The following is a 13,393-nucleotide window of genomic DNA, read 5'->3' on the forward strand; positions in this document are numbered from 1 at the left end:
CAAATAATAATAAAGAATCAGACGTTATTGGCCACATGCGCCGAATACAACAGGTGCAGACGTTACAGTGAAATGCTTACTTACAGCCCTTAACCAACAGTGCATTTATTTTTTAATAAAAAAGTAAAATATAACAACAACAACAAAAAAAGTGTTGAGAAAAAAAGAGCAGAAGTAAAATAAAAGAACAGTAGGGAGGCTATATATACAGGGGGTTACCGGAGTCAATGTGCGGGGTCACCGGCTAGTTGAGGTAGTTGAAGTAATATGTACATGTGGGTAGAGTTAAAGTGACTATGCATAAATAATTAACAGAGTAGCAGCAGCGTAAAAAGGATGGGGTGGGGGGGCAGTGCAAATAGTCCGGGTAGCCATGATTAGCTGTTCAGGAGTCTTATGGCTTGGGGGCAATGTTCTGGCAATGTTCTGGCAATGTTCTGGCAATGTTCTGGCAATTTTCTGGCAATGTTCTGGCAATGTTCTGGCAATGTTCTGATCCACAGGTGGGAACTCCAACACTTACACTATGAATCATGTTCTTAACGCCTTGACTTCAACTGATGATTTTAAATGTCTGGAAGCGTTCCTTTCAATTTTGTTCATTCACTCAGTAGTGATTGCAAGTTTATTTCTCTTGCTTGGTTAAAATATTCTAAAAACAGTTGATTTGTTGAAAACAGACTCATTTAATCAAGTAGTTAACCAATTTAGCAAGCATTTCGTTTTCTTTTGACTGCACACTGCTGCAACCTGATCTCATAGCATTTCGTATTATTCTGTATGTACAGTGCTATGAAAAAGTATTTGCCCCCTTTCTAATTTTCTCTACTTTTGCATATTTGTGACAATGAATGTTATCAGATCTTCAACCAAAACCTAATATTAGATAAAGGGAACATAAGTGAACAAATAACAAAACAATTACATATTTATTTCATAAACAAAGTTATGAAACACCCAATTCCCCTGTGTGAAAAAGTAATTGCCCCCTTACGCTCAATAACTGGTTGTGCCACCTTTAGCTGCAATGACTCCAACCAAATGCTTCCTGTAGTTGTTGATCAGTCTCTCACGTCGCTGTGGAGGAATTTTGGCCCACTCTTCCATGCAGAACTGCTTTAACTCAGTGACGTGTGGATTTTCAAGCATGAACTGCTCGTTTCAAGTCCTGCCAGAACATCTCAATTGGGATTAGGTCTGGACTTTGACTAGGCCATTCCAAAACTTCCAATTTGTTGCTTTTTTAGCAATTTTCATGTAGACTTGATTGTGTGTTTTGGATCATTGTCTTGCTGCATGACCCAGCTGCGCTTCAGCTTCAGCTCACAGACGGATGGTCTGACATTCTCCTGTAGAATTCTCTGATACAGAGCAGAATTCATGGTTCCTTCTATTAAGGCAAGTCGTCCAGGTCCTGAGGCAGCAAAGCATCCCCAAACCATCACACCACCACCACCACCATGCTTGACCTTTGGTATGATGTTCTTACTGTGGAATGCAGTGTTTGATTTTCGCCAGGCATAATGGGACCCATCTCGTCCAAAAAACACCTGGATGATCATCAAGACTCTTGGAAGAATGTTCTATGGACAGATGATTCAAAAGTATAACTTTTTGGACGACATGGTTCCAGTAATGCCTGGCGAAAACCTAACTCTGCATTCCACAGTACTGCACACTGCCCTATGTAAGAATGCTGTTCATTGACTATAGCTCAGCATTCAACACCATAGTACCCGCCAAGCTCATCATTAAACTCGAGGCCCTGGGTCTGAACCCCGCCCTGTGAAACTGGGTCCTGGACTTCCTGATGGGTCGCCCCCAGGTGGTGAAGGTAGGAAACAACACCTCCACTTCGCTGATCCTCAACACTGGGGCCCCACAAGGGTGCGTGCTCAGCCCCCTCCTGTACTCCCTGTTCACTGCGTGGCCAAGCACCCCTCCAACTAAATCATCAAGTTTGCAGACGACACAAGGTAGTAGGCTTGATTACCAACAATGACGAAACAGATTCAGGGAGGAGGTGAAGGCTCTGGGAGTGTGGTGCCAGGGAAATAACCTCTCACTCAACGTCAACAAAACGAAGGAGCTGATCGTGGACTTCAGGAAACAGCAGAGGGAGCATGCCCCTATCCACATCGACGGGACCGCAGTGGAGAAGGTGGAAAGCTTCAAGTTCCTCGGCGTACACATCACTGACAAACTAAAATGGTCCACCCACAGACAATGTGGTGAAGAAGGCGCAACAGCGCCTCTTCAACCTCAGGAGGCTGAAGACATTTGGCTTGGCACCTAAAACCCTCACAAACTTTCACAGATGCACAATTGAGAGCATCTTGTCGGGCTGTATCACCGCCTGGTACGGCAACTGCACCGCCCGCAACCGCAGGGCTCTCCAGAGGGTGGTGCGGTCTGCCCAACGCATCACCGGGGACAAACTACCAGCCCTCCAGGACATCAACCACCCGAGTCACTGCCTGTTCACCCCGCTATCATCCAGAAGGCGAGGTCAGTACGGGTGCTTCAAAGCTGGGACCGAGAGACTGAAAAACAGCTTCTATCTCAAGGCCATCAGACTGTTAAATAGCCATCACTAACACATTAGAGGCTGCTGCCTATATACTTAGATTAGAAATCACTGGGTCATTGGGTATATGTTGTGAAATTCTTAGATATTACTTGTTAGATATACTGCACTGTTGGAGCTAGAAACACAAGCATTTCGCTACATCTGCTAAACACGTGTATGTGACCAATAAAATTAGATTTGAGAGAGAGCGAGAGAGAGAGAGAGAGAGACAGACAGAGACAGAGACAGAGACAGAGACACAGAGACAGAGAGATGCAGTGAAAATACTGACCAATGAGAGGAAGTATGAACTACAGCAGGTGTCAGTTAGACACTAGACTTTCAGGTGGAACCTAAATGTAGCTACATACCACTTCTTCTGCATTCTAATTATCTAGCCTAGCCTGTATCCATATGTTTCTGTGTAAACTGCCCCTGCCATTTTATGCTATGCAGCTACAACGCTATCAGCTACTCCTGGGTAAAGTCCCAAATGGCACCCTATTCCCTATATGGGGCAGTACTTTTGACCTGAGCCCAGTACACTATGTAGGGAATCGGGTGATATTTGGGACACAGCCCTGCTATTCTATGGCATGCAGGCTTGGTTAGTTCACCCTGATGAGTTTATTCAGTCTGTTAATTTATGAGGGAGTTATTCTCCTGAGTTTATAACAAGTATAACGAACACCGCCTCCATTAAACGATCTTAATCACCATTCATAATTATAATCAAGCAATTAGAATACAGACAGGCCTAATCAAAGGGTCACCAATTTCTCTCCCTCTGCTCTGCCCTTCCCTTCAAACAGAAGCCCATTCCTCCATCCCATTCCTCCATCCCTCCCCTCCATCCCATTCCTCCATCCCATTCCTCCATCCCTCCCCTCCATCCCATTCCTCCCCTCCATCCCATTCCTCCATCCCATTCCTCCATTCCCTTGGCTGTAGCATGCCTGGTCCACAGAGGATTCATCCAACTATGTAGCCAAAGCTGACATATTAACAAAGGTGTTGAGCAGCTAAAGTAACTAGATGTGATGATGGAGATGTATTTATTTTCAAAGCTTTGAAATGGCTCCAATTCTCTGTAAGGACTTTCTGCATCATATGTAAAACTGGCAATCGCAGATAAAGGAAAAATTGGGTCACGAACGAGAGTCTGAATCATGCACATTTATTTAGGAGTGGCAAGAAGAAACTGTATGTCTGTATTACTCTATTCTCCAGCCAAGAGTCAATGAGCTGGTGGCAGACGATGCAGAACATGGTGCAGAGAGGGGACGTCGCCTGATTACAGACGGTGCAGAATTTGGTGCAGAAAGGGAACGTCGCCTGATAACAGACGGTGCAGAATATGGTGCAGAAAGGGAACGTCGCCTGATTACAGACGGTGCAGAATTTGGTGCAGAAAGGGGACGTCGCCTGATTACAGACGGTGCAGAATTTGGTGCAGAAAGGGGACGTCGCCTGATTACAGATGGTGCAGAATATGGTGCAGAAAGGGGACGTCGCCTGATAACAGACGGTGCAGAATATGGTGCAGAAAGAGAACGTCACCTGATTACAGACGGTGCAGAATTTGGTGCAGAAAGGGGACGTCGCCTGATTACAGACGGTGCAGAATTTGGTGCAGAAAGGGGACGTCGCCTGATTACAGACGGTGCAGAATTTGGTGCAGAAAGGGGACGTCGCCTGATTACAGATGGTGCAGAATAAGGTACAGAGAGGGGAAGTCGCCTGATTACAGACAGTGCAGAATATGGTGCAGAGAGGGGACGTCGCCTGATTACAGACGGTGCAGAATATGGTGCAGAAAGGGGACGTCGCCTGATTACAGACGGTGCAGAATATGGTGCAGAGAGGGGACGTCGCCTGATTACAGACGGTGCAGAATTTGGTGCAGAAAGGGGACGTCGCCTGATTACAGATGGTGCAGAATAAGGTACAGAGAGGGGACGTCGCCTGATTACAGACGGTGCAGAATTTGGTGCAGAAAGGGGACGTCGCCTGATTACAGACGGTGCAGAATTTGGTGCAGAAAGGGGACGTCGCCTGATAACAGACGGTGCAGAATATGGTGCAGAAAGGGAACGTCACCTGATTACAGACGGTGCAGAATTTGGTGCAGAAAGGGGACGTCGCCTGATTACAGACGGTGCAGAATTTGGTGCAGAAAGGGGACGTCGCCTGATTACAGATGGTGCAGAATAAGGTACAGAGAGGGGAAGTCGCCTGATTACAGACGGTGCAGAATATGGTGCAGAGAGGGGACGTCGCCTGATTACAGACGGTGCAGAATTTGGTGCAGAAAGGGGACGTCGCCTGATTACAGATGGTGCAGAATAAGGTACAGAGAGGGGACGTCGCCTGATTACAGACAGTGCAGAATATGGTGCAGAGAGGGGACGTCGCCTGATTACAGACGGTGCAGAATATGGTGCAGAAAGGGGACGTCGCCTGATTACAGACGGTGCAGAATATGGTGCAGAGAGGGGACGTCGCCTGATTACAGACGGTGCAGAATTTGGTGCAGAAAGGGGACGTCGCCTGATTACAGATGGTGCAGAATTTGGTGCAGAAAGGGGACATCACCTGATTACAGATGGTGCAGAATAAGGTACAGAGATGGGACGTCGCCTGATTACAGACGGTGCAGAATTTGGTGCAGAAAGGGGACGTCGCCTGATTACAGACGGTGCAGAATTTGGTGCAGAAAGGGGACGTCGCCTGATAACAGAGGGTGCAGAATTTGGTGCAGAAAGGGAACGTCACCTGATTACAGACGGTGCAGAATTTGGTGCAGAAAGGGGACGTCGCCTGATTACAGATGGTGCAGAATTTGGTGCAGAAAGGGGACGTCGCCTGATTACAGATGGTGCAGAATAAGGTACAGAGAGGGGACTTCGCCTGATTAGACGGTGCAGAATATGGTGCAGAGAGGGGACGTCGCCTGATTACAGACGGTGCAGAATATGGTGCAGAAAGGGGACGTCGCCTGATTACAGACGGTGCAGAATATGGTGCAGAGAGGGGACGTCGCCTGATTACAGACGGTGCAGAATTTGGTGCAGAAAGGGGACATCGAACGTCTCCTGATTACAGGCGGTGCAGAATTTGGTGCAGAAAGGGGACGTGGTCTGATTACAGACGGTGCAGAATTTGGTGCAGAAAGGGGACGTCGCCTGATTACAGATGGTGCAGAATATGGTGCAGAAAGGGAACGTCACCTGATTACAGACGGTGCAGAATTTGGTGCAGAAAGGGGACGTCGCCTGATTACAGATGGTGCAGAATTTGGTGCAGAAAGGGGACGTCGCCTGATTACAGATGGTGCAGAATAAGGTACAGAGAGGGGACTTCGCCTGATTAGACGGTGCAGAATATGGTGCAGAGAGGGGACGTCGCCTGATTACAGACGGTGCAGAATATGGTGCAGAAAGGGGACGTCGCCTGATTACAGACGGTGCAGAATATGGTGCAGAGAGGGGACGTCGCCTGATTACAGACGGTGCAGAATTTGGTGCAGAAAGGGGACATCGAACGTCTCCTGATTACAGGCGGTGCAGAATTTGGTGCAGAAAGGGGACGTGGTCTGATTACAGACGGTGCAGAATTTGGTGCAGAAAGGGGACGTCGCCTGATTACAGATGGTGCAGAATATGGTGCAGAGAGGTGACGTCGCCTGATAACAGACGGTGCAGAATATGGTGCAGAAAGGGAACGTCGCCTGATTACAGACGGTGCAGAATTTGGTGCAGAAAGGGGACGTCGCCTGATTACAGACGGTGCAGAATTTGGTGCAGAAAGGGGACGTCGCCTGATTACAGACGATGCAGAATATGGTACAGAGAGGGGACGTCGCCTGATTACAGACGGTGCAGAATATGGTGCAGAGAGGGGACGTCGCCTGATTACAGACGGTGCAGAATATGGTGTAGAGAGTAGACGTCGCCTGATTACAGAAAGTTCAGAATATGGTGGAGAGGGGATGTCGCCTGATTACAGACGGTGCAGAATTTGGTGCAGAAAGGGGACGTCGCCTGATTACAGATGGTGCAGAATAAGGTACAGAGATGGGACGTCGCCTGATTACAGACGGTGCAGAATTTGGTGCAGAAAGGGGACGTCGCCTGATTACAGACGGTGCAGAATTTGGTGCAGAAAGGGGACGTCGCCTGATAACAGACGGTGCAGAATATGGTGCAGAAAGGGAACGTCGCCTGATTACAGACGGTGCAGAATTTGGTGCAGAAAGGGGACGTCGCCTGATTACAGATGGTGCAGAATTTGGTGCAGAAAGGGGACGTCGCCTGATTACAGACGGTGCAGAATTTGGTGCAGAAAGGGGACGTCGCCTGATTACAGACGGTGCAGAATATGGTACAGAGAGGGGACGTCGTCTGATTACAGACGGTGCAGAATATGGTGCAGAGAGGGGACGTCGCCTGATTACAGACGGTGCAGAATATGGTGTAGAGAGTAGACGTCGCCTGATTACAGACAGTTCAGAATTTGGTGGAGAGGGGATGTCGCCTGATTACAGACGGTGCAGAATTTGGTGCAGAAAGGGGACGTCGCCTGATTACATATGGTGCAGAATAAGGTACAGAGATGGGACGTCGCCTGATTACAGACGGTGCAGAATTTGGTGCAGAAAGGGGACGTCGCCTGATTACAGACGGTGCAGAATTTGGTGCAGAAAGGGGACGTCGCCTGATAACAGACGGTGCAGAATATGGTGCAGAAAGGGAACGTCGCCTGATTACAGACGGTGCAGAATTTGGTGCAGAAAGGGGACGTCGCCTGATTACAGACGGTGCAGAATTTGGTGCAGAAAGGGGACGTCGCCTGATAACAGACGGTGCAGAATATGGTGCAGAAAGGGAACGTCGCCTGATTACAGACGGTGCAGAATTTGGTGCAGAAAGGGGACGTCGCCTGATTACAGACGGTGCAGAATTTGGTGCAGAAAGGGGACGTCGCCTGATTACAGACGGTGCAGAATATGGTACAGAGAGGGGACGTCGCCTGATTACAGACGGTGCAGAATATGGTGCAGAAGGGGACGTCGCCTGATTACAGACGGTGCAGAATATGGTGTAGAGAGTGGACGTCGCCTGATTACAGACTGTTCAGAATATGGTGCAGAGAGGTGACATCACCTGATTACAGACGGTGCAGAATATGGTGCAGAGAGGGGACATCGCCTGATTACAGACAGTTCAGAATATGGTGCAGAGAGGGGACGTTGCCTGATTACAGACAGTTCAGAATATGGTGCAGAGAGGGGACGTTGCCTGATTACAGACAGTTCAGAATATGGTGCAGAGAGGGGACGTTGCCTGATTACAGACAGTTCAGAATATGGTGAAGAGAGGGGACGTCGTCTGATTACAGACAATTCCGAATATGGTGCAGAGAGGGGACGTCGCTTGATTACAGACGGTGCAGAATATGGTGCAGAGAGAGGGGATATCGCCTGATTACAGACGGTGCAGAATATGGTGCAGAGAGGGGACATTGCCTGATTACAGACGGTGCATAATATGGTGCAGGGGGACATCGCCTGATTACAGACGGTGCAGAATATGGTGCAGAGAGGGGACATCACCTGATTATTCTGTTTTTAATATCACAAAGCTGGAAGGGAGGATGGAAGGGAGGATGCAAGGGACAAAGAGAGAGTTCCCAAAGAGACAACACTACAGATGACATTCATGAAAGGAGTCCAATCAACTCTACTCAAAAAGCAACCCACATCCACAGAGATTTACCACTGCTAGAGACCTCCTAGAACAACGTCCAGTGACCCACAGAGATGAACCACTGGTGCTGACCTCCTAGAACAACGTCCAGTGAACCACAGTGTCAACATACTCACATCAACTAAATGTTTGTATCACCGGTTCATTATTATGCACTTTGTATTTACTGCATTCATGTGATGCAGGGCTCCCTTGGTATAGAGACGTTGGTCTCAATGGGACTTCCCTGCTTGAATAAAATGTTCAACAGGAATGAGATGAGACCCTTACCTTTCTGCATTGGTCTGCCTCGCTGAACATCTCAAAGTCGTCATCCAGGCTGTCTCCAGAACTGTCCAGCACCAGACCGACCCCGTCATCCAGAATTTCCTCTGGAACATGAAGAATATTAACAATACAAACATAAACAACATAGACAGACCATTGTGACCAGCTGTCCTTCTAGCATAATAAAACCACCCTATTATCAGACAGACCATGGTGACCAGCTGTCCTTCTAGCGTAATAAAACCACCCTATTATCAGACAGACCATGGTGACCAGCTGTCCTTCTAGCGTAATAAAACCACCCTATTATCAGACAGACCATGGTGACCAGCTGTCCTTCTAGCGTAATAAAATCACCCTATTATCAGACAGACCATGGTGACCAGCTGTCCTTCTAGCGTAATAAAACCACCCTATTATCAGACAGACCATGGTGACCAGCTGTCCTTCTAGCGTAATAAAACCACCCTATTATCAGACAGACCATGGTGACCAGCTGTCCTTCTAGCATAATAAAACCACCCTATTATCAGACAGACCATGGTGACCAGCTGTCCTTCTAGCGTAATAAAACAACCCTATTATCAGACAGACCATGGTGACCAGCTGTCCTTCTAGCGTAATAAAACCACCCTATTATCAGACAGACCATGGTGACCAGCTGTCCTTCTAGCATAATAAAACCACCCTATTATCAGACAGACCATGGTGACCAGCTGTCCTTCTAGCGTAATAAAACCACCCTATTATCAGACAGACCATGGTGACCAGCTGTCCTTCTAGCGTAATAAAACCACCCTATTATCAGACAGACCATTGTGACCAGCTGTCCTTCTAGCATAATAAAACCACCCTATTATCAGACAGACCATGGTGACCAGCTGTCCTTCTAGCGTAATAAAACCACCCTATTATCAGACAGACCATGGTGACCAGCTGTCCTTCTAGCATAATAAAACAACCCTATTATCAGACAGACCATGGTGACCAGCTGTCCTTCTAGCGTAATAAAACCACCCTATTATCAGACAGACCATGGTGACCAGCTGTCCTTCTAGCGTAATAAAACCACCCTATTATCAGACAGACCATGGTGACCAGCTGTCCTTTTAGCGTAATAAAACCACCCTATTATCAGACAGACCATTGTGACCAGCTGTCCTTCTAGCATAATAAAACCACCCTATTATCAGACAGACCATGGTGACCAGCTGTCCTTCTAGCGTAATAAAACGACCCTATTATCAGACAGACCATGGAGACCAGCTGTCCTTCTAGCATAATAAAACCACCCTATTATCAGACAGACCATGGTGACCAGCTGTCCTTCTAGCGTAATAAAACCACCCTATTATCAGACAGACCATGGTGACCAGCTGTACTTCTAGCATAATAAAACCACCCTATTATCAGACAGACCATGGTGACCAGCTGTCCTTCTAGCGTAATAAAACCACCCTATTATCAGACAGACCATGGTGACCAGCTGTCCTTCTAGCGTAATAAAACCACCCTATTATCAGACAGACCATGGTGACCAGCTGTCCTTCTAGCGTAATTAAATCACCCTATTATCAGACAGACCATGGTGACCAGCTGTCCTTCTAGCGTAATAAAACCACCCTATTATCAGACAGACCATGGTGACCAGCTGTCCTTCTAGCGTAATAAAACCACCCTATTATCAGACAGACCATGGTGACCAGCTGTCCTTCTAGCGTAATAAAACCACCCTATTATCAGACAGACCATGGTGACCAGCTGTCCTTCTAGCGTAATAAAACCACCCTATTATCAGACAGACCATGGTGACCAGCTGTCCTTCTAGCGTAATAAAATCACCCTATTATCAGACAGACCATGGTGACCAGCTGTCCTTCTAGCATAATAAAACCACCCTATTATCAGACAGACCATGGTGACCAGCTGTCCTTCTAGCGTAATAAAACTACCCTATTATCAGACAGACCATGGTGACCAGCTGTCCTTCTAGCGTAATAAAACCACCCTATTATCAGACAGACCATGGTGACCAGCTGTCCTTCTAGCGTAATAAAACCACCCTATTATCAGACAGACCATGGTGACCAGCTGTCCTTCTAGCGTAATAAAACAAACCTATTATCAGACAGACCATGGTGACCAGCTGTCCTTCTAGCATAATAAAACAACACTATTATTAGACAGACCATGGTGACCAGCTGTCCTTCTAGCATAATAAAACCACCCTATTATCAGACAGACCCTGGTGACCAGCTGTCCTTCTAGCGTAATAAAACCACCCTATTATCAGACAGACCATGGTGACCAGCTGTCCTTCTAGCGTAATAAAATCACCCTATTATCAGACAGACCATGGTGACCAGCTGTCCTTCTAGCGTAATAAAACCACCCTATTATCAGACAGACCATGGTGACCAGCTGTCCTTCTAGCGTAATAAAACGACCCTATTATCAGACAGACCATGGTGACCAGCTGTCCTTCTAGCATAATAAAACCACCCTATTATCAGACAGACCATGGTGACCAGCTGTCCTTCTAGCATAATAAAACCACCCTATTATCAGACAGACCATGGTGACCAGCTGTCCTTCTAGCGTAATAAAACCACCCTATTATCAGACAGACCATGGTGACCAGCTGTACTTCTAGCGTAATAAAACCACCCTATTATCAGACAGACCATGGTGACCAGCTGTCCTTCTAGCGTAATAAAACCACCCTATTATCAGACAGACCATGGTGACCAGCTGTCCTTCTAGCGTAATAAAATCACCCTATTATCAGACAGACCATGGTGACCAGCTGTCCTTCTAGCGTAATAAAACCACCCTATTATCAGACAGACCATGGTGACCAGCTGTCCTTCTAGCGTAATAAAACCACCCTATTATCAGACAGACCATGGTGACCAGCTGTCCTTCTAGCGTAATAAAACCACCCTATTATCAGACAGACCATGGTGACCAGCTGTCCTTCTAGCGTAATAAAATCACCCTATTATCAGACAGACCATGGTGACCAGCTGTCCTTCTAGCATAATAAAACCACCCTATTATCAGACAGACCATGGTGACCAGCTGTCCTTCTAGCGTAATAAAACCACCCTATTATCAGACAGACCATGGTGACCAGCTGTCCTTCTAGCGTAATAAAACCACCCTATTATCAGACAGACCATGGTGACCAGCTGTCCTTCTAGCATAATAAAACCACCCTATTATCAGACAGACCATGGTGACCAGCTGTCCTTCTAGCGTAATAAAACCAACCTGTTATCAGACAGACCATGGTGACCAGCTGTCCTTCTAGCATAATAAAACAACACTATTATTAGACAGACCATGGTGACCAGCTGTCCTTCTAGCATAATAAAACCACCCTATTATCAGACAGACCCTGGTGACCAGCTGTCCTTCTAGCGTAATAAAACCACCCTATTATCAGACAGACCATGGTGACCAGCTGTCCTTCTAGCGTAATAAAACCAACCTATTATCAGACAGACCATGGTGACCAGCTGTCCTTCTAGCATAATAAAACAACACTATTATTAGACAGACCATAGTGACCAGCTGTCCTTCTAGCATAATAAAACCACCCTATTATCAGACAGACCCTGGTGACCAGCTGTCCTTCTAGCATAATAAAACCACCCTATTATCAGACAGACCCTGGTGACCAGCTGTCCTTCTAGCATAATAAAACCACCCTATTATCAGACAGACCATGGTGACCAGCTGTCCTTCTAGCATAATAAAACCACCCTATTATCAGACAGACCATGGTGACCAGCTGTCCTTCTAGCGTAATAATATCACCAGGTTCCCAAATGATTCATGTGAACATGTCAGTATAGAGGTCTACTCTAACTCACCCTGGCTCATAGAGAACATGTCAGTATAGAGGTCTACTGTAACTCACCCTGGCTCATAGAGAACATGTCAGTATAGAGGTCTACTGTAACTCACCCTGGCTCATAGAGAACATGTCAGTATAGAGGTCTACTGTAACTCACCCTGGCTCATAGAGAACATGTCAGTATAGAGGTCTACTGTAACTCACCCTGGCTCATAGAGAACATGTCAGTATAGAGGTCTAATGTACCTCACCCTGGCTCATAGAGAACATGTCAATATAGAGGTCTACTGTAACTCACCCTGGCTCATAGAGAACATGTCAGTATAGAGGTCTACTGTAACTCACCCTGGCTCATAGAGAACATGTCAGTATAGAGGTCTACTGTAACTCACCCTGGCTCATAGAGAACATGTCAGTATAGAGGTCTACTGTAACTCACCCTGGCTCATAGAGAACATGTCAGTATAGAGGTCTACTGTAACTCACCCTGGCTCATAGAGAACATGTCAGTATAGAGGTCTACTGTAACTCACCCTGGCTCATAGAGAACATGTCAGTATAGAGGTCTACTGTAACTCACCCTGGCTCATAGAGAACATGTCAGTATAGAGGTCTACTGTAACTCACCCTGGCTCATTGAGAACATGTCAGTATAGAGGTCTACTGTAACTCACCCTGGCTCATAGAGAACATGTCAGTATAGAGGTCTAATGTACCTCACCCTGGCTCATAGAGAACATGTCAGTATAGAGGTCTACTGTAACTCACCCTGGCTCATAGAGAACATGTCAGTATAGAGGTCATCCTGTGCGTCAGAGCGTCGGGGGGGCAGGTAACAGATCTGGCGTCGGTCTGTAGAGGGCAGAGTGTTGACGGTCAGGGACAGGGAGGCCTGGGAGAACGCCTCCTTCATATCTGAGAAGTTCA

General features: G+C 46.9%; 1 protein-coding gene across 1 annotated transcript in view; it reads right to left on the minus strand.

Annotated features, from left to right (window-relative positions):
• Positions 1-13,393, minus strand: part of LOC311106251 (rho guanine nucleotide exchange factor TIAM1-like) — a gene marked incomplete at both ends in the record, with an annotated part of 90,901 nt that overhangs the window by 37,653 nt on the left and 39,855 nt on the right. Inside the window, 2 exons of the mRNA XM_084148546.1 lie at positions 8,608-8,708; positions 13,235-13,393. The exon at positions 13,235-13,393 is cut by the window's right edge and continues 54 nt beyond it. Coding sequence (XP_084004672.1) covers positions 8,608-8,708; positions 13,235-13,393 — 260 coding nt within the window. The remainder of the gene's footprint in view (positions 1-8,607; positions 8,709-13,234) is intronic.

The sequence above is a fragment of the Coregonus lavaretus genome (assembly GCF_964263955.1).
Source record: "Coregonus lavaretus genome assembly, chromosome: 30".
NCBI classification, from domain to species: domain Eukaryota; kingdom Metazoa; phylum Chordata; class Actinopteri; order Salmoniformes; family Salmonidae; genus Coregonus; species Coregonus lavaretus.